This window comes from Scyliorhinus torazame, chromosome 2 (assembly GCF_047496885.1).
Source record: "Scyliorhinus torazame isolate Kashiwa2021f chromosome 2, sScyTor2.1, whole genome shotgun sequence".
In the NCBI taxonomy this organism is placed as follows: Eukaryota; Metazoa; Chordata; class Chondrichthyes; order Carcharhiniformes; family Scyliorhinidae; genus Scyliorhinus; species Scyliorhinus torazame.
This window is the reverse complement of record NC_092708.1, coordinates 130,154,311-130,176,775: the sequence shown is the minus strand read 5'-3', so window position 1 is coordinate 130,176,775 and position 22,465 is coordinate 130,154,311. Positions and strand designations below refer to the sequence as shown.

General features: G+C 46.7%; 1 protein-coding gene across 2 annotated transcripts in view; it reads right to left on the bottom strand.

Annotated features, from left to right (window-relative positions):
- Positions 1–22,465, bottom strand: part of agps (alkylglycerone phosphate synthase) — a 218,479-nt gene that overhangs the window by 143,248 nt on the left and 52,766 nt on the right. For both annotated transcript variants that reach the window (XM_072477056.1, XM_072477065.1), the window contains exon 2: positions 21,473–21,562. In XM_072477056.1, coding sequence (XP_072333157.1) covers positions 21,473–21,562 — 90 coding nt within the window. The remainder of the gene's footprint in view (positions 1–21,472; positions 21,563–22,465) is intronic.

Below are 22,465 nucleotides of genomic sequence, written 5' to 3'. Positions count from 1 at the left end.
TGAATGGACGAGGTTAAGAAGATGGAATACAATGTTGACAAATGTGAAGTTATCCATTTTGGTAAGAAGAACAGCAAAAGAGATTATTATTTAAATGATAAAATATTAAAACATGCTGCTGTGCGGAGGGACCTGGGTGTCCTAGTGCACGAGTCGCAAAAAGTTGGTTTACAGGTACAACAAGTGATTAAGAAGGCGAATGGAGTTTTGTCCTTCATTGCTCGAGGGATGGAGTTTAAGACTAGGGAGGTTATGCTGCAATTGTATAAGGTGTTAGTGAGGCCACACCTGGGGTATTGTGTTCAGTTTCGGTCTCCTTACCTGAGAAAGGACGTACTGGCGCTGGAGGGTGTGCAGAGGAAGTTAATCCCAGAGTTGAGGGGGTTGGATTACGAGGAGAGGTTGAGTAGACTGGGACTGTACTCGTTGGAATTTAGAAGGATGCGGAGGGATCTTATAGAAAAATATAAAATTATGAAGGGAATAGATAGGATAGATACGGGGAGGTTGTTTCCACTGGCGGGGAAAGCAGAACTAGGGGGCATAGCCTCAAAATAAGGGGAAGTAGATTTAAGACTGAGCTTAGGAGGAACTTCGTCACCCAAAGGGTTGTGAATCTATGGAATTCCTTGCCCAGTGAAGCAGTTGAGGCTCCTTCATTAAATGTTTTCAAGATAAAGATAGATAGTTTTTTGAAGAATAAAGGGATTAAGGGTTATGGTGTTCGGGCGGGAAAGTGGAGGTGAGTCCACAAAAGATCAGCCATGATCTCATTGAATGGCGGAGCAGGCTCGAAGGGCCAGGTGGCCTACTCTTGCTCCTAGTTCTTATGTTCTTATGTTAAACCAGGTGAATCTTTTGACAGCTTTGTAACCAACTTGAGGCTGAAGGCCTAGTCCTGTAATTTCAGTAAGCTGAAGTCATCGATGATCCATGACCAAATAGTGTTTGGGATATCGAATGTTTAGCTCAGTGAGAGATTGTTACGGGAAGACATCCTGAAATTAGAAAATGCTATTACGATTTGTCATGCGAGTGAATTGGTTGCACAGCAGATCAGTACACTCAGTTTGAAACATTTTGGCGTCAACATGGAAGAACACAACGGGGAGGTCCGAGTGGGGATGTAATGGGAGGCGCTGAAGGCGGTGGTGAAGGGAGAGCTGATCTCCATTAGGGCCCACAAGGAGCGGAGGGAGCGGGGGGGAGAGGGAGAGGCTGGAGGGGGAGTTGGTGAGGATAGACAGGAGGTATGCGGAGGTGCCCGAGGAAGGATTGTTGAGGAAGAGGTGCAGCCTCCAGGCCAAATTCGACCTGGTGACCACCAGGAAGGCGGAGGTGCAATGGAGGAAGGCCCAGGGGGCGATTTACGAATATGGGGGAAAGGCAAGCTGGATGCTGGCGCATCAGCTTCGGAAGCGGGACGCAGCTAGGGAGATCGGGGGAGTCTAGGACAGGGGAGGGAGTGTGGTGCGGAGTGGGGTTGGCATCAATGGGGTCTTCTGGGACTTTTACGAGGAATTGTACCGATCCGAGCCCCCACGGGAGGAGGGAGGGATGGGCCGCTTCCTGGACCAATTGAGGTTTCCAAAGGTGGAAGAGGGACTGGTGGCAGGATTGGGGGCCCCGATTGGGCTGGAGGAGCTGACCAAAGGGATAGGAAGCATGCAGGCGGGGAAGGCACCGGGGCCGGACGGTTTCCCGGTCGAATTCTATAAAAAATATATGGACCTGTTGGGCCCGTTGCTAGTCAGGACCTTCAATGAGGCAAGAGGCAATGCCCCCGACGATGTCCCGGGCACTGATCTCCTTGATCCTGAAGTGGGACAAGGATCCCCTGCAGTGTGGGTCTTACAGACTGATTTCCTTGCTAAATGTAGATGCCAAGGTGCTGGCCAAGGTCTTAGCCACGAGGATTGAGGATTGTGTGCCGCAGATCATCCATGAAGACCAGACGGGGTTTGTGAAGGGGAGGCAGTTGAACGCGAATGTGCGGAGGCTTTTGAACATTATCATGATGCCGACGAGGGAGGGGGAGGCGGAGATAGTGGTGGCGTTGGACGCTGAGAAAGCCTTCGATCGGGTAGAGTGGGGGTACCTGTGGGAGGTGAAGAGGTTCGGGTTTGGGGAGGGGTTTGTCAGGTGGGTTAGGCTGTTGTATGAGGTCCCGATGGCGAGTGTGGCCACAAACAGGAGGAGGTCCGAATACTTTCGGTTGCACCGAGGGACGGGGCAGGGGTGTCCCCTGTCCCCCCTGCTCTTCGCACTGGCGATTGAACCCCTGGCTATGGCACTGAGGGAGTCAAGGAACTGGAGGGGGTTGGTGTGGGTTGGGGAGGAGCATAGGGTGTCGTTCTATGCGGACGACCTGCTGCTGTATGTGGCGGACCCTGTGGGAGGAATGCCGGAGGTAATGAGGATTCTTAGGGAATTCGGGGACTTTTCGGGGTACAAGCTCAACATGGGGAAGAGCGAGCTGTTCGTGGTTCACCCAGGGGACCAGGAGAGGGGGATTGGCGAGCTCCCACTAAAAAGGGCGGAGAGGAGCTTTAGATATTTGGGGGTCCAGGTGGCCAGGAGCTGGGGGGCCCTGCATAGGCTTAATTTTACAAGGCTGGTGGAGCAAATGGAGGAGGAGTTCAAGAGGTGGGACGCGTTGCCGCTGTCCTTGGCGGGTAGGGTGCAGTCAATCAAAATGACGGTGCTCCCAAGGTTTTTGTTCCTGTTCCAGTGCCTCCCCGTGTTTATCCCGAAGGCCTTTTTTAGGCGGGTTAACAGGAGTATAATGGGGTTTGTGTGGGCGCGAGGGACTCCGAGGGTGAGAAGGTGTTCCTGGAGCGGAGTAGAGATAGGGGGGGGACTGGCGCTGCCCAACCTCTGTAGGTACTACTGGGCCGCCAATGCGACGATGGTGCGCAAGTGGGTGATGGAGGGGGAGGGGGCTGCATGGAAGAGGCTGGAGACGGCGTCTTGTGTGGGTCCGAGGCTGGAGGCACTGGCAACGGCGCTGTTGCCGCTCCCTCCAGGGAGGTATACCACAAGCCCGGTGGTGGCGGCTGCCCTCGAAATTTGGGGGCAGTGGGGGCGGCATAGGGGGGGGGGGGGGGGGAGTTGGGGCCTCGGCGTGGACCCCAATACGGGGGAACCACCGGTTTGCCCCAGGGAGAACAGATGGAGGGTTTTCGGGGTGGCACAGGGCAAGGATACGAAAGTTGGGGGACCTGTTTGTGGACGGGAAGTTCACGAGCTTGGGAGCTGGAGAAGAAGTACGGGCTCCCCCCGGGGAACACCTACAGGTACTTACAGGTAAGGGCGTTTGCCAGATGGCAGGTGGTGGAATTCCCGCGGCTACTGCCACACACAGTACAGGACAGGGTGCTCTCGGGGGGGGTGGGTGGGAAAGATCTCGGAAACTTATCAGGTGATGCAGGAGGAGGAGGCGGCCTCGGTGGTGGAGGTGAAAGGTAAGTGGGAGGAGGAGTTGGGATAGGAGATTGAGGAAGGGACGTGGGCAGATGCCCTCGGGAGGGTGAACTCTTCCTCATCGTGCGCGAGGCTCAGCCTCATACAATTTAAAGTGCTGCACAGGGCACACACAAGGATGAGCCGGTTTGTTGGGGGTGAGGACAGGTGTGTTAGGTGCTCAGGGAGCCCAGCAAATCACACCCATATGTTCTGGGCATGCCCAGCGCTGGAGGAATTTTTGAAGGGCGTAGCAAGGACGGTGTCGAGGGTGGTAGGATCCAGGGTCAAACCGGACTGGGGGCTCGTAATATTTGGGGTGGCAGAGGAGCCGGGAGTGCAGGAGGCGAAAGAGGCTGGTATTCTGGCCTTTGCGTCCCTGGTAGCCCGGCGAAGGATTCTTCTTCAGTGGAAGGATGCGAGGCCCGCAAGCGTGGAATCCTGGATCAGCGATATGGCGGGGTTCATTAAATTGGAGAGGGTGAAATTCGCCTTGAGAGGGTCAGTACAAGGGTTCTTTAGGCGGTGGCAACCGTTCTTAGACTTCCTGGCAGAACGGTAGACATTGGTCAATGGCAGCAGAAGCTCGGGGGGGGGGGGGGGTTTTACTTTATTTTTGTTTTTGTTATTTACACTGGAGGGTCTGAGGGGGTGTCTATACCTGTTGTGTTAAGTCGGGGTGTTAATGTTAATTTATTATTTATGTACAGGGGGGGGGGGGGGGGGGGGCGGTATGGAGGGTTGCTTTTCTAGACTGTGTTTTGTACTTACCCCTGTTGGGTTCTTTTTCATTTTGTTACTGATATTTTATGAAAACCTGAATAAAAATTATTTTTAAAAATTAAAAAAAAACATGGAAGAACTCACGTTGATGCAACAGTCAAGAAAGCCCAACAACAGCTCTACTTCCTACGGAAGCTAAAGAAATTTGGCATGTCTGCATCGACTCTCACAAACTTCGACAGATGTGCGATTGACAGCATCCTATCCGGCTGCATCACACCTTGGTATGGCAACTGCTCGGTCCAAGGTCGCAAGAAACTGCAGACTGTGGTGAACTCAGCCCAACTCATCACACAAGCTTGCCACCCCCACATTGATTCTTTATACACCTCTCGCTGCCTCAGGAAGACAGACAGCATTATCAGAGACCCCTCCCACCCAGGCATTGCCTTCTTCCAGACCCTTCCATCAGGCAGAAGGTACAGAAGTCTGAAGACTCGAACATCCAGACATAGGAACAGCTTTTTCCCCACAGCTACAAGACTCCTCAACGACTCCCCCTCGAACTGATCTGCTCCTTGTAAGAACACTATTCATGACGCCCTCTGCTGCTCTTGCTCATGTATTTGCTGAAGTTGCTTTGTTTGGCCCCTTGTTCCGCACTGAAACCAATCACTGTTTTGTCGATGTACCATTTGTCAATGTTCTCTGTTGATTATTCTTGTGTCTATGTACGTACTGTACACGTTCCTCGGCTGCAGAAAAATACTTTTCACTGTACTTCGGTACATGTGACAATAAATCAAATCAATCAATCAATCAATCAATAAGATGCCAGTGCCATCAGCACTGTGATGCAGTTCAGTAAAAAGCGTGGTCTCAGTGCGGGTGGCCGTTTTAAGCAGCAGACAAGGTCCACCATCTTATGCCAGAAATGTGGCAATCGACATGGACCATGGCAATGTCCAGCATATGGAAAAGTATGCTCCAGGTGTGGCCGTACAAATCATTTTGCAAAACAATGTTTTTTGCGTCCTACATGGACCAAATCAGATCAGTCAACACAGTAGATGAGATGCCACCGGAGAATAGTTCTTTATTGATCTCATTTCAACCAAGGACAAGATGAGTCTGACCATAAAAAGTGAGAACTCTAGTGTTGATTAATGAACATTGATAAAATGCGAACTCGACACGGGAACAAGGGCCAACCTCAGTCTGTCCGATTTGCACGAGCTGCACATTAAACCGAAAATTAACCGAGACTGTTGATACACTGTGGGAAGGAGATTGAGGCGCTGGGTGCATGTGAACTCGAATTATGGGTGCACGACACAACTCTTATTACCATGTTCCATTGTGGACATGAAAAGCGAATGTATCATAGGAGCAGATGCGTGCGAGGCCCTGAATTTAGTTGAGTGGCTGTATGTTCCAGACAGCGAGTGGCCAGACGATTACTGCAACTTTCAACGAGATATGGTGGCGCAGCTATTCGATGAGAAACTAGCGAAAGTCCAGGCGGAGGATGGCAAATCAGATGAAGAGATGGAAGAGCCGAAGGGAATTCTAGACTTCTGCTTAACAGTCTTCAAGAAGGTGTATATACTCAGTGGTATGATACAGGAACATGATGAGCCCATATTAAAGCATCTACAAGATGTGAACATTAAATGTTCAGAGCTTGAACAGCCAATGAGATTCACTCTGGAGTTTAAGTTTGAACAAAATGAGTATTTTACAAATGAGATAATTACGAAAGTATACCAACTGCAATCGAGTCCTGACAAGTTTGAATTTGCAATCTTTAACAAACCAGAAATCACGGGATGCACAGGGTGCCAGATCGACTGGAAGAAAGGAAAAAATGTCACACTGAAAACCATTAAAATGAAGCCGAAGCATAAGGGTTGGAGCACTCGTAAAACAGTTACAAAAACTGTACCAAAAGTCTCATTCTTTATTTCCTTCAGTCCTCCTGAAGTTCCACAGCATGGAATGTTAAATAAAAGTTCTGCAGCAAGACTCAATGCTGACTTTGAAATTGGTCGCCTCCTGTGTGCAAATGTCATATTTTAGAGGAGAAGTCTTTGCAGATGATACCGACTCCGATGATGAGTACCACGATGATATTTACAAAGACCATGAGTATGATGAAGAAAGTAAAGGTTCAGAGGGTGAGCCAGATGAGGACGACGATGAAACGCAAGTCAGGTTGTTTCGCAGGAGTGACGGTAAGCTAGATGAGGAACCCTGTGAAGCGCTATTCAGGTGGTTCGGCGGGAATGACGAGGTGATCACAAAGGGTATCCAGTCTGCGCAGGACACCGAGAAGCGTGACAGCTCTAAGATGGCGTAGGCAGAGACTGAAAGTGAGATTGCAGTAGCAGACACTTCGGATGAAAACAACTCTGCTGCGAACAAACTAATAATGGAAGATATAATACCCGTTCTGGAGAAACTGGCAAACGGTGAATCATCTCAGGCCTATGAAATGGTTCTGGTAGTGAACTCCTCAATGGTCCGGGCCACTCCATCGAATGAGTTAGAGGAGCAGATGGCTGTATCTGTATGCACTCCACAACAACGGATGATACGTATGTCATACTACAACACGAGGATGAGTCATTACTCGGTTCTTCAGGAAAAGATGACTCATACATTATCATTTCAAGTGACGAGGACCCATCACTTGGGGCTCAAACACAGGATGCAGGGACAGCACTCAACGTTGGGGATGTGGATCCAACCCAGACACCAGAATGCAAGGCTCTGCAACCAGCTACTGAAGGTGCAGACTTGACCATGACCATACAGTCCCTCGGAAGTAGGCCAACACGAGGCGTCTCAGCAAACGATCCACAAACATCCGCTCACATGGTGCAGGCCAGAGGCAAGATAGGCACAACCAAAGCTAAGTGGAAAAAGAGAAGCCACAAAATTGCTCTCACGAAAAAGAGGAAGAGGAGAGTGGGGAATACCGTGAGTCCCACTTATGACCTAAAACAAAAAAAAAAAACAACACTCCTGATGCTGAACAACAGAAGTGTCTCCACATCGATGCTGAACAAGACATCGGCAATGTGGCCGACAGGTCAGAGAGTACACGGCGACGCAGCAGCAAAAAGCATTGCGTTAAAAAAAAAAAGCTGGTGACGCAGAAGACGATGACGCAGGCATGACCAGCAAGGATACCAGTCTTCAGGACGCATCGCGTCAAAAGGTTAAGGCAAAAAAGACCTGCACGGAAACCAGTCTTCCAGAAACAGAAACAATGTCGGAAAGCTGACAAAAGGCCAGAAGATCAGCGGGGTGATCCTGTCGGAGATGCACAATGCATAATGTCAGAGATGCACGATGAGCTGTGCACCAGGGACACATTCATCAGGCATATCCTGTTAATTGAAACACAGTCAAATCTGTATATACATATGTCACATGTGTAAAAGGATAATACAAATGCTGTTTTTTGTATATAAATGTAAACATCGTCAAAGGAAGGGGTTATGGTGATATGCTGTGAATAGTTTTGTACATAGTTACCTATGTACCTCCAGCTGGTGGCGTCAGACATCGGTCACGTGACTTGATACTTGCCAGTTGGTAGTAAGGCGTACAATAGGACAGTCACACATAGGGTAGTTCCAGGCGAGCTCACCAAACTCACAGAGTAACTTTGTCTGTATAGTATTCTGTTTGTTATCTTTCCACATGTTCATCAATAAATTATCGTTCTAGTCACCAACTAGATGTTCTGTGCATACCATTGCAATGGCAAGGTCACAGAACACAACACTCCTTACTTACTGTCTTTCTCTTCTCCTTAAACACACAAAAAAAGATGAAATAGAATCCATTTGTTTTCCTCCAACAGTGGAGACATGTCATGCCAAGAAGACACACAAAAAAGAAAATCTAAGAAATGTGATTGTCTTCCATTAATTTTAAATAGACAATTGCTGGAGTGATAAAATGGCTGCATTGTCACATGCTGGTTGTTCTGGAAGATTCTACGCCATTCCAATGGACAAAGGTTAGCTCTTCAACCTCCTAGAATGTGACTTACATTGTAGGAACATTCTAGTCAAGCCAGTGCGAAGAACTAGCTGACAGGATATCATCATTAGCCTGCTCTGGACAAAGATAGAGCTATTAGGACATCATCTTCAATGTTGTGCTAATGGTTCCACAGTTATCTACTCAAAATACAATGGGTTTTGACAAGGTTTTTTAAAGCACATCATTAACTGAAAGGCTAGACCCGAACAATCCTGTCACATGATGGAGGCTTGAACTGTTTGAATTGCTTTAATTATGCAACTTTTGAAATTTTGCCTTCAGCTGCGACTTAACCCAAGAGTAAACGAGAATCCAGGCTGGCAGCCTCCCTCCAACCTCCATCTCTCTCAAAATCATATCTCCAGAAAGAATCCTGTATTTCAACTACAGAATGAATGAATTACCAGAATACATTGCAACATCTTCACCCTCCTCAACCAAACTCCAAGGGCAAAGACCAGGAATTCCTCCAGATACAACCACCCGAAATAACTCACTGGACACTGGACTCTACTCCCAATAAATTAATCTGTGTTTTAAGTAACTTGCAATTTGTAACCCCTTTCCCTGTCTTTCTGCCTTGTATGCTCATGAGCGCGAATGTTGTGTCGCAATCCATCCCTTGGGTTTTGTATGTTTTAAAAGATCTTAGTTTTGTTTAATTTTAAAAAATTTGCTGTGGGGCTATTTTAACATTGGACCTCGTAGACAGAGGTTTGGGAAATGGCATAGTGTAGGTTAGATGGCTATTGTTTCGGTGCAACATCGTGGGCCGAAGGGCCTGTACTGCGCTGTATTGTTCTATGTTCTATGTTCTAAACACACCATTTCGATAAGGGAAAGGATAGGAAGGAGAAACAAATTAAATTAGAAATTAAAACTACCACATCACGGGCAGAGAAAAGGAACAGCAATAATAATTCAATTCACGTCGCCACCCTGCCCATAACAATGGGCCATGCCAGCGTACCACCGCTCTTCTTTTCCACAGCAACTCCACGGAATGTATTACCTCCATCAATTACTTTGGACTGACCCTCCTCAGAAAGGCGATCTGGATGTTATACCTAATCAGCTCTATAACAACAAGACTAGTTCTTCTCTCAGGTCTGTCGGCTGTGGCATTGCCAACAGGGGTACAGATGTGCCGTGTGCCAACAGCGACTGGCGTCACCTTTAGTTTATTTTTTCAGATTGTGGCATTGATGGGATTCTTGCAAGCCTGTTGACTAGGGAGGTGAAGCAGACAATGTTGAGGCCAACTTTTCTAATCCCTTCCTCACACAAGAAAGGTGAGCAGTGCAATCCTGAAAAGGGCTGCTCAGTCACTCAGGGGGCTGCGGAATTACTGCTTCCTTCCAGTGGAAAACCGTACAGCCGGAACCTGGCGACAGCTCCCAGCGAATTCTCACTTGCTGCAAAATCACTCACCCATCGCAACTGGAGATAACAGGGTCTGGTTTAGCACAGTGGGCTAAACAGCTGGCTTGTAATGCAGAACAATGCCAGCAGTGCAGGTTCAATTCCTGTACCGGCCTCCCCAAACAGGCGCCAGAGTGTGGCGATCAGGGGCTTTTCACAGTAACTTCGCTGAAGCCTACTTGTGATAATAAGCGATTATTATTATTATGATGGTTGACAGATGATACAACGATGAACATGACCTGCACGTGAATTGCAGTATAGCGAGGGAACGTTTCACATCATCAGCCTCAATCTCATGTCCTGATCTATTTTGGCCAGTAGCAAGACAAGTCTACACAGCTGAAGATAGATCCAGATGCAGTGGTTGAACAGGACATCCGACAGCTCTACACGTCCCATGACTCAATGCTGACCCACTCTCAAGACCGTTGTGTTTAGATTGGTCTCATCCACCCACACCCCAGAGGTAAGGAGTGATGGAAAAAACAGAACTAGGTTTTCCTGTTACATTCAAGGAACTCAAGGACCACAAAAAAAAGGGAAATTAAAGTTGCATGCTGGCTGGACAGCTCACAAGTATTTTACATGTTGCAATTTTAAATGGTCTGTTTGGCAGCATCGCAAGAAAAGGTAGTTATTGATAACATAAGCGAGCATTGGGCCAAGGACCTTATTCAAAGGAACTCCAAAAGCAAAAGCTCCAAATGGGCAATATAATTTAGCTGCATCTACTCAACAAAATCTTTCTGAATATGGCAAATTTCACGATCATTGGATAACGAGGGATATTTTAGGCCTCGTCAAAAAGAAAAAGGAGGCATTTGTCAGGGCTAGAAGGCTGGGAACAGACAAAGCCTGTGTGGAATATAAGGAAAGTAGGAAGGAACTTAAGCAAGGAGTCAGGAGGGCTAGAAGGGGTCACAAAATGTCATTGGCATATAGGGTTAAGGAAAATCCCAAGGCTTTTTACACGTACATAAAAAGCAAGAGGGGAGTCAGGGAAAGGGTTGGCCCACTGAAGGACAGGGGAGGGAATCTATGTGTGGAGCCAAAGGAAATGGCTGAGGTACTAAATGAATACTTTGCATCAGTATTCACCAAAGAGAAGGAACTGGTGGATGTTGAGTCTGACGAAGGGTGTGTAGATAGCCTGGGTCACATTGAGATCCAAAAAGACGAGGTGTTGGGCGTCTTGAAAAATAGACGGGCCTGATGGGATCTACCCCAAAATACTGAAGGAGGCAAGAGAGGAAATTGCTGAGGCCTTGACAGAAATCTTTGGATCCTCACTGTCTTCAGGTGATGTCCCGGAGGACTGGAGAATAGCCAATGTTGCTCCTTTGTTTAAGAAGGGTAGCAAGGATAATCCAGGGAACTACAGGTCTTACGTCAGTGGTAGAAAAATTACTGGAGAGAATTCTTCGAGACAGGATCTACTCTCATTTGGAAGCAAATGGACGTATTAGTGAGAGGCAGCATGGTTTTGTGAAGGGGAGGTCGTGTCTCACTAACTTGAAAGAGTTTTTCGAGGAGGTCACAAAGATGATTGATGCAGGTAGGGCAATGGATGTTGTCTATATGGACTTCAGTAAGGCCTTTGACAAGGTCCCTCATGGTAGACTAGTACAAAAGGTGAAGTCACACGGGATCAGGGGTGAGCTGGAAAGGTGGATACAGAACTGGCTAGGTCATAGCAGGCAGAGAGTAGCAATGGAAGGATGCTTTTCTAATTGGAGGGCTGTGACCAGTGGTGTTCCACAGGGATCAGTGCTGGGACCTTTGCTCTTTGTAGTATATATAAATGATTTGGAGGAAAATGTAACTGGTCTGATTAGTAAGTTTGCAGACGACACAAAGGTTGGTGGAATTGCGGATAGCGATGAGGACTGTCAGAGGATACAGCAGGATTTAGATTGTCTGGCGACTTGGGCGGAGAGATGGCAGATGGAGTTTAATCCGGACAAATGTGAGGTAATGCATTTTGGAAGGTCTAATGCAGGTAGGGAATATACAGTGAATGGTAGAACCCTTAAGAGTATTGAAAGTCAAAGAGATCTAGGAGTACAGGTCCACAGGTCATTGAAAGGGGCAACACAGGTGGAGAAGGTAGTCAAGAAGGCATACGGCATGCTTGCCTTCATTGGCCGGGGCATTGAGTATAAGAATTGGCAAGTCATGTTGCAGCTGTATAGAACCTTAGTTAGGCCACATTTGGAGTATAGTGTTCAATTCTGGTCGCCACACTACCAGAAGGATGTGGAGGCTTTAGAGAGGGTGCAGAAGAGATTTACCAGAATGTTGCCTGGTATGGAGGGCATTAGCTATGAGGAGCGGTTGAATAAACTCGGTTTGTTCTCACTGGAACGAAGGAGGTTGAGGGGAGACCTGATAGAGGTCTACAAAATTATGAGGGGCATAGACAGAGTGGATAATCAGAGGCTTTTCCCCAGGGTAGAGGGGTCAATTACTAGGGGGCATAGGTTTAAGGTGAGAGGGGCAAGGTTTAGAGTAGATGTACGAGGCAAGTTTTTTACGCAGAGGGTAGTGGGTGCCTGGAACTCGCTGCCGGAGGAGGTGGTGGAAGCAGGGACGATCGTGACATTTAAGGGGCATCTTGACAAATACATGAATAGGATGGGAATAGAGGGATACGGACCCAGGAAGTGTAGAAGATTGTAGTTTAGTCGGGCAGCATGGTCGGCACGGGCTTGGAGGGCCGAAGGGCCTGTTCCTGTGCTGTACATTTCTTTGTTGTTGTTGGGTCATGTGGCATGTTATAGCGCATGGATTGATATGGTAATTGGAGGGAAAGGGGAGCACGGAGGATGGGCTGGGGGATGTTGTTTGCCTTTTGTGGCCGTTTTCTGGGAGGGACCTTGGCAGGTGGGGGAGCACCTTGCTAGCACTGATGAGTAGGCTAGTGAACAGAAGTGGTGTGGGGCTGAGTCTTGGACCAGTTTGGCGAGGCTCGATGAGTCTAGAATGTTTGTCTAGGAGGGGGGGGTGAAGGGGTTAGTTGAGGCGGCAGGCAGTCTGTCAGTTTGGGGGTGGGGGGCTGGGAGCTAACAAACCAGGGTATTTTCTTTGTTTCACCTGTAGGGTTGCACAGGTAACCATCTTAGGTGGGCCTGGGGCCTAGGACCTGGCATGAAGGTATGACACATCACTTTGGTAATGGCTGACTTGAGGGAGGGGGGAGGGGGAGGTGGGAGGAAAGTGCGGGGTATCAACAAGATTAGCCACCTGGAATGTACAAGGCCTGGGGGCACCAGTAAAGAGAACAAGGGTTTTTGCCCATTTAAGAGTTTGCGAGCCAACATGGTGGTTTTAGAAGGGACCCATTTGTGGATACGGGACCAGATTAGGCTCGGGAAAGCTTGGGTCAGTCAGGTGTTTCACTCGGGCTTTGACAGTAGGGCCTGGGAGTTTGGTGATCTTAATTAACCAGAGGTTTCGGTTCCAAGCAGAGTGGGTTAAAGCTGATCAGGGGGCACAATACATAATAGTGGCAGGTACATTAGAGGGGAAATCGGAGGTCCTAGGTGAACACCCTGAACTGGAACAATGTATTGTTTATGAAACGGTTTCTGCCACAGTAGTTATTGTTTTTTTTCCCTAAGTGCACAAGATGTATTCAAGGATTGATTATTTTAGGAGTTGGACTATTTTCGCCGGGGTGAAGAAAGTAGAGAACTCGGCGGTGGCCATTTCAGACCATGCTCCATATTGGGTGGATCTGATGTTGGGAGGTCGGTTGGGAGCATTGTAGGGGGTGGCAGCTGGAAGTAGGGCTGCTGTCAAACTGGGAGTTATGTGCGAAGATTTCAAGGGCCATTAGGAGTATGTTGAACACAATGATAACTGGAGGTCTCGGCCTCGACTTTATGGGAGGCACTGAAGGCGGTGATCAGAGGAGAGATCATAGTGTATAAGGCACATGTGGATGAGGAGGCAAGGGAGGAGTGACAGAAACTGGTGGATGGGATTCTAGGGGTGGATCGGAGATATGACCATGGAGCTCTTGGCGTACAGGAAAGAACTACAAATGCAGTTTGATCTACGGTCCACGGACAGGGCGGTGTACCAACTGAGGAAGGCAAAAGGGGCAGTATACGAGTATGGGGAGAAGGCCCGTCATCTCTTGGATCACCAGTCATCTCTTGGATCACCAGTTGGCTCACCAACTAAGGCGGCAAGAGGCGGCCAGGGATATTGTTCAGGTTCGAGATTTCTCCACTCCGGAGCAAGTGAATGACGTGTTTAGGGCCTTTTATGAAACGCTGCATAGGTCGGAGCCGGAGGACTTATGGGGAATGGCAGAGTTTGGAGTTTTCCTAGGAGGAAGAATTGCGGAAGGATCTGGAGGCGCCACTAGGCTTGGAGGAGATTCAGATAGCATTGCAGCACATGCTGGCAGGGAAGGTACCGGGACTGGATGGGTTCCCGGTGGAATTTTAATAGGAGTTTTCGGATCAGTTGGGTCTGTTGTTGCTGGGCATGATTTAGGGATTGACGCGGGTGCCCACCCGGAGACACTGGGGCAGGTGTCGGTCTCTCTGCTCCTGAAAAAGGATAAAGGACCCCACAAAGTGTGGGTCCTATCGCCTGATCTTCGTGCTGAATGTGGATGCCAAATTATTGGCAAGGTATCAGCATTAAGGCTGGAACCTTTCCTTCTGGAGGTAGTGGGAGAAGACCCGTGAAGGGATGGACGTTGTCAGCCAATGCAAGTCGGTTTTTCTAGGTGTTGCTTAGCTCTGCAGCCGGGCCAGAATTGGAGATAATCGTATCGTTGGACGCGGAGAAGGCGTTCGACTGGTTTGAGTGGGGGTACCGCCTCACGGTTTTTCCGGTTGCATTGAGGTACGAGCCAGAGGGAGGGGTGTCTGATGTTTCTCTTGTTGTTTGCTTTGGAAATTGAGCCATTGGTTTTTGCCTGGAGGGCCTCAAATGGATGGAAGGCGGGGTGGAACATGGGGTATTGATACAGATGATTTGCTGCTGTGTGTGAGGGACCCGGGAATATTATGGGTATTTTGCAAAGCTTCGGTGCCTTCTCTGATTACAAGTTGAATATAAGGAAGGGTGAATATTTTGTGGTCGGAGCATTGGGGAGGGGAGCCAGATTGAGGGGGTTGCTATTTCGGTTAGGGGGGACCAGTTTTCGATACTTAGGACTCCAGGTGGCTGGCAATTGGGCGAGGCTTCGGAGGTTGAATTATACGTGCCTGGTGAACAGAGTTAAGGCCGACTTAGAGGTGGGATCATCTCCCGTTAACTTTGGCAGGCAGGGTCCAATCAGTTAAGATGAACATCTTGCCAAGATTTATATTTTATTTCAGTGTATCACGGTATTCCTGCCCAATTTTTTTTCGGGGGGATCGAGTAGCTTATTTCTGGTTTTATCTGGGCTGGTACGGCCCCGAGGATTCAGAGGGGGTCCTTCAGAGGGAGAAGTAGGCAAGGGGTCTAGTACTGTCCAACTTACTGTTTTATTACTGGGCGGCCGATGTGGAGAAAGTGTTGGGGTGGTGCGGGGAACCGGGGGCTCTCTGGGTTCAGGTGGAGTCTGGGTCATGTAGGAGGACAAACTTGGGAGCATTGGTAACAGCGCCACTTCTGTTGGTTCTGGCAAGTTACCCTGCCAACCCGGTGGTGGTGTCAAAGTTACAAATATGGAGGCAGCTCCGCCAGCATTTTAAATTGTGGTCCGCCTCAAGTCTAGCTCCCATTTGTGCCAACACCTGATGAGATGGCAAGGCTGGATGCAAAAGTTGGTGCATGGAAAGAAAAAGAGCTGGTGAGAGGGAGCGATTTATTCCTGGAGGGGCAGTTTGCCAGCTTGCAGTTGAAGGGGAAATCTGGCTGTCAGGCACGGACATGTTTAGGTACCTCCAGGTACGGAACTTTGTCAAGAGGTTGTTCTCTGATTTCCCAGTGGTGCCTCGTCCTTACTGCCCTCCTCCGACCAGTATGTCCGACATGTATGAACGGATCGTAGGGGAGAAATAAATTTGGTTGAAGGAAAGGTGGCATAGTGGTACGGTGGCAAATACTGCCACTTCATGGCACAGAGGACCCGGTTTCGATCCCAGCCGCAGGTCACTGTCCATGTGGAGTTTGCACATTCTCCCGGTGTCTGCGTGGGTCTCACCCCCACAACTCAAAGATGTGCAGGGTACGTGGATTGGCCACGCAAAATTGCCCCTTAACTGGGAAAAAAAATGAAAGTTTGGTTAAAGGGGCAACGGCTAAATGGATGAGTCGTTTTTTGAGGAGCCCCGGGGGGGGGAGAGAGAGAGAGAGAGATAGAGAGAGAGAGAGAGAGAGAGAGAGGATAAGTATGAGCACTGTTCAAGAGAGCCCGCACACCGCGCACACATGTTTTGGTCCTGTTCCAGCTGGTGGGTTTTTTGAGCTCCTTTTTTAGCACCAAGTCAGCGATTCTAAATACTGAGCTAGAGCCCTGTCTTTGGTGGCTATCTTTGGGGTTTCAGATGTGCTGGGGCTGCGGATGAGAGCGGATGTCATTGACTTCGCCTCATTGGTGGAGTGGAGGTGAATTCTGTTGGGCTGGAGGCTGGCAACGCCGTCGAGCGCTTCGACTTGGCGAGGGGATCTAATGGCATTTCTGCACCTCAAGAAGGTCAAATACACAATGAGGGAGTCAATTGAAGGGTTCTACTGGAGATGACGGCCGTTTATATTCTATTTCAGAGAGTTGGTCACTGTTAGCCGTCAGATGGGGTGAGAGGGGAGGGTACAACCAGGGTGGTGGGGGATGAACAAGCAAGGGTTTCTTGGATTGAAGGGTTGCTTTGGGGTTTGTATTTGGTTAAGGGCTATTGTTTGTATTTTTGCATAAAATGTTAAAAACTTTAATAAACACTTCTTTTTTAAGTCTGATACAGTTCAAGGTGGTGCATAGGGCACATGTGACCAGGGCACGTATGAAAGATTCTTCTCTGGGGTGGAGGACAGGTATGAGTGGTACTCTAGGGGACCAGCGAACCACATGCTCTGGTCCCTGCCCCAATCTTGTTAATGTCTGGGTCTCCTTTTTCAAAAGGATGTCAGGACTTCTGGGTGTTAAGTTGGAGCCGTGCCCATTGGCAGCCATTTTTGGAGTGTCAGATTCGAGCCTAAACCGCTTGCCATAGTGCAGAGGTCTTCCAGCACGTGGAGGGGGATAAATCAGGAAGGGGTGGAGCATATGGTGTCCTTCATTTGGGTGGGTAAGACCCCATAAGGAGTTCCTCCAGAGACATAAACAGTCAGGAGGTTTAGCTTTACTCAATTTATTATTTTAATATTGGACTACCAATACTGAGAAGTACGAGGGTGGTTTAGTGATCAGAGTTCCAGATTGGGGCAAAAGGAGGCACATTCTTGTAAGGGTTCCAGCCTCAGTAATGTCATTGTTGCCATTCTCTCCGGATAGATTTTCCTCAAATCCGGTAGTGGTGTCCACCTTGGAGGACCTGGAGACAGCTCAGACAGCATTTTCATTTTAAACTTACCTCCATGTCTTTGCTGGCCCCTATCTGCAGTAATCACCTAGTTTTGCCAGCGGGTTTAGGCTCGACCTTTAGATCATGGAAGGGTCAGGGTTTGGAGATTTGTTTGGGGAGGCAAGATTTGCCAGCTAAGGTGCTATCTCAAAAATTTCAACTCCCTGGTTCCAACCCGTTTAGATATTTTCAGATCCATGATTTTTCATGCAAGACATGCCTCTCTTTTCCCTTGGTACCACCATCCTCCCTAATGAAGAGAATTTAGTCTTCGGTCGGGTCTGGTGGGGGGAGCATTTTGTGTATTTACGGCCAGATCCTATCAGCGGAGTCAGCTCGGTTGGATGAGGTAAAGGGGAAATGGGAAGGTAAATTGGGTCCTATTCTGGATGAGATGGTGTAGAGAGGGGATTTCGCAGGGTCAACTCCACATCCTCTTGCGCTCAACTTATTCTGATCCAGTTCAAGATGGTGCACAGGGCTCATTTGACAAAGGCGAGGATGATCGTTTTTTTCTCTGTTGTCATAGAATTTACAGTGCAGGAGGCCATTCGGCCCATCGAGTCTGCACCGGCTCTTGGAAAGAGCACCCTACCCAAGGTCAACACCTCCAGCTGATCCCCATAACCCAGTAACCCCACCCAACACTAAGGGCAATTTTGGACACTAAGGGCAATTTATCATGGCCAATCCACCTAACCCGCACATCTTTGGACTGTGGGAGGAAACCGGAGCACCCGGAGGAAACCCACGCACACACGGGGAGGATGTGCAGACTCCGCACAGACAGTGACCCAAGCCGGAATCGAACCTGGGACCCTGGAGCTGTGAAGCAATTGTGCTATCCACAAGTCTACCGTGCTGCCCAGGACAAGCGTGAGCATTGTTCTTGGAAGCCAGCCAACCACACTCATGTTCTGGTCTTGTCCCAAGTTAGTGAGCTTCTGGGTCTCTTTCTTCAGCACTGTGTCAGAGATCCTTAATGTTGATCTGGGGCCATTTTCGGGGCATCACACTCACCGGTGCCGCAGACGGGGAGAAGGCGGATGTCCTCGCCTTTGCCTCGTTAATAGCCTGGAGCCGGGTTTTGTTTGGGTGGAGATCTTCTGTTGCGCCCAGTGCCTTGGTTTGGTTGGGTGACCTCATGTCATTCTTACATTTGGAGACGGTCAAGTGCACCATTAGAGGGTCGGTAGAAGTGTTCTACCCAAGATGACAGCCATTCATTTCCTTTTTAAAGAGCTAATCACCTTCAGTTGTTAAGGGATTTAGTTCAATGTTGGGGGGGGAAGTTAATTGGTGTTCTTGATTGTTTATTGTGTTCTTTCACATTGTAACTTGAATTAACGGTTTCATATTTTGTTTATAATGAAAAACTTTCAATAAAATATTTTAAAAGAAAAAATAATCTTTCTTACAGACCAAGTAAAATCAGAGAAAATAAACCAAACTTCCAATATATAAAAGCAAATTACTGTGGATGCTGGAAACTTACAAGAGATTCTGGTATGTGGGTAAAATCCTTATAACACCTTAATATGCCGAGTTTAGCAAAAACACACTATGTTTTCTAATTTGTCATTATGTTACACTTTCTATTGCAAAATTGAACCCTGAATATTTTCAGCAGGTATATGATTCTACAGTTGTTGGTTGCCCTATAAAACCTTGTCCAACTAGCTACCTTCATGTGTGAGCCCCAGACATGTTTTTGGGCACCAATGATACATGAAGACACAGGATCTGTATCGCCATCTCATTTCAAGACAACTAGTAAGTTAATGAGGCATGCAAATTGTTCACACTTCTGAGTGGCATTAGAACCAAACGTTCAGTTCTTTGTGCACAAAGAAACTATTATATGAGCAGCAACAAATCCAGATACCAAGCCTGAACCACAGAATTAAATGACTCTTCCAGTCTCAGGATCTAGGACACCCGCAGAGTGCTGTCCCTGAGCTCTTTGGAAGCAGATGTCACAGCTTCTTCCTCTTAAGATATAAACTGTTCATCCAAAACTATTGCAGTTTTGCCAAAACATGATCATCACATAATGGCAAAGCAAGTTCTTACTCCACTAGATCAGAATTTTCCTTTTTTTTTAAAAACATCAAAAATGCTGCTTCAGTTTAAAATAGCAGTTATTTTTTCGTTGAAATGTCTTGAGTGTTATCAAACGTCAACATACAACTTTGATGAACAGATGAGTGTACTTGGGTCTGGCAAACTCAAGATGTGCAAAGAGATTACGACAAAATTAAGTTTCTTAGCCATTTACTATCCAGTTTGGAATCCTTTGCAGTTTAAAGTAACATATGGTTAAATTCGACAACAGAAATGACAGTAAATAATGCTGCTCCATTCTTATGAAAACAATCTAGAGATTAAAGTGCAGAAAAAATGCCTTCCCTCGTGTATTTTTGCTTTCATTTGTGTATTTTGCATGGCATACTTCTAAACACTAATTAATCACCAACTCTCCAGCCAAACAGCACTGCAGCAAGCACTACCACAGCTCAAAGGCCACAGTGATCACCACTGTTTTTGTTAAATCACATTTGCACTGCAAAAATCAATGTCTTCAGGTCATGCTCTAAAGGCATTAGGCGACAACAGTGTCTGTTCTCTGTTGAGGAAAATGGTTGTCAAACACACAATTTTCTGTCAGAAATCATTTTTCACACCAGCTCGAAAACAAAATTCTGCAGGGTTTCAACTTGAAATAATTCCTTACAGATGATGGGAAGACAGAGTTATTCGTCCAAAGCTGCAAAGATAATTTCAATATATTTTTCTGCTATTACAGTACGCAAAACATTGTTTCAAACATTTGGGGTCAGGTTTTGCAACACAGTAAAGATCAAAGCCATGAACTGGGTGGCACTTTAACTACAATACCATGCAGTAATGAAATGAAATGAAATGAAAATGAATGCTGTGATACAAGTCTGTACCCTGATTATTTATGCAGCACGTTTCAGACAGCATCTATGCCATTTGCGGGGAGGAAGGAGAGAGTCAAAAGCAGAGCCCACCTCTTTTCAAGTCAATTTCTCATGCTTTCTGATGAGGGAAAAGTTAAAACATAATCATACTGGGACAAGGCTTGAAGTCCTGTACCCAATTGTAATGCGTTTGAGTCAGTTATTTTTGGTGAAATTGTGGAAACTTTATTAGAGAAGGAAATTTGCAACTCTTAGAACCATAGAATCCCTACAGTGCATAAGGAGGCCATTCGGCCCATCAATGCTGCACCTATCCTCTGAAAGAGCACCCTACCAAAGCCCACTCCCCTGTCCTGGCCCCATAACCCTGTAAACCCAATCTAACCTTTGGCCAAATAATGGTTAAATGGCAAAATATTTGGTTAAAGTAGTAGGTTTTGTAGACCACCTTAAAGGAGGCAAGCAAGGTTGAGAGCTCAATAGGTGTAGGGAAAAAATTCCAGAACTTTAGGGTCCAAAGTAATTGGACGCAAGGACACCAATGGTAGAGGGGCAATTTAGCATGGTCAATCCACCTAACGGCACACCTTTGGACTTGTCATCTTGTTGTCAGTTTAATAAATGTTCTATTATCTAAAAATAATTTTAAAATAAAGCCTGCCTCGAGTATCACTGCAGCATTATCTTCCTGAAAATTCAAATGCTTGTTCTTTTGGTTGAAAGATTACATAAAGCTGCTACTTCACTGCAAACACACACCAGCTGCAAAGACTGGGGAGATTACATTGCTTCGAATCAGACATGTTTACAAATACATGACTGAACCAGTACTACCAAATGATGGACAATGTGGGGCTTTGTAAAGATTGTAATGCATTGAATTAAAACAGAAAGTGGTCAAGTATATTGCTATTGAGAATATTCCATCCATTAAATCATTGCAAAATGTGAGGATGTTGTTGAAGCCCAACATATAGCTCTGAAGTATTATTTGTACTGGAAACATTAGCAGTATTATTTTGAGAATATCTGTAGCCATGTCTGAAATGCTGGGACTCAGATATAGAAGCTTAACCCTCCAAGCACTGCCGATGACTTCATTCATCCGCAGGCCAACAATTTCATACGCAGCAGCAAGGGATTGCATAAATTACATCAAAACCAGTATATTTGTGACGTAACTATGCTTATCTTCATAATCTTGGCTTATCATTTGTAGAAAATTCATTTCTATCCAACGAAACCCTTATTTAAAAATACATTACTCTTACCTTAGCATAGGAAAATAGATATGAAATTTGGCATGTAAAGTGCTAAGCATTGCCAAATGCAAAAGAAAATTCTTACCTTCTGCCTGTAAATTCACCTTGCCCCTTCTTATTAAATGTAAACTTGGAGTCATTATATCCCCATCCATTCCATTTCAGGATCTCCTGCCTTAAAATAAAGAAATCGCTTTAATAAGCAAAAATTGAAATATTCGAAATCTCATGAAACTAATCAGCTTAGTATTTAAAACCTATGTCAGTGCCTCTGCAGATCACACATAGTTCAGCATCTGGCATATGTGTGGTGTACTGAAAGCAACAAAAATACAACTTGAGAAGAAGTTTAAAACTGATTAACTCAACAACTGGTAGTTATATTATACCTTTAACGGATTGCAACATCCCACAACACTTCACAGGAGAATTATAAAACTAATACCAAGCCACATATGGTCAAATGGCGAAAGATTTGGTCAAAGTATTAGGTTTTATAGACCACCTTAAAAGGAGGAAAGCAAGGTTGAGAGTTCAATATGTGTAGGGAGCAAATTCCAGATCTTTAGGGTCTACAGTAACTGAATGCAAGGCCACTAATGGTAGAGCAATTATAACCAGGGATGCTCAAGAACTAGAATTAGAGAACAAATAAGGAAGGAGTGAAATCATAGGTGGATTTCAAAACAGGGATGAGAATTGTAAAATTAAGACATTGCTTGACTGGGGCCAATGTAGGTCAGTGAATACAGAAATTATAAGAAGAAACAGGCAGCAGAATTTTGACATTAGACTTACGCCTGATAGAAAGTAGAAAACTAGCCAGGAATGTGTTGGAAAGTTTAGAGATAGTAAAGACGTGAGTAAGGGTTTCAATAGCAGATGAGCGGAGGCAGGGGAACACTCAGGTGGAGGTAGAAATAGGCATTCATGGAGATGCCACAAATGTGTGATTGGAAGCTCATTCCCAGGTCAAATGTGACACCAAAATGGTGAATATATTGGCTCCATATCAAACCTTCCAGAGACAGGGATGAAGTCGGTATCCAGGGAATGAAGCTTGGAGCAGAGATTATAA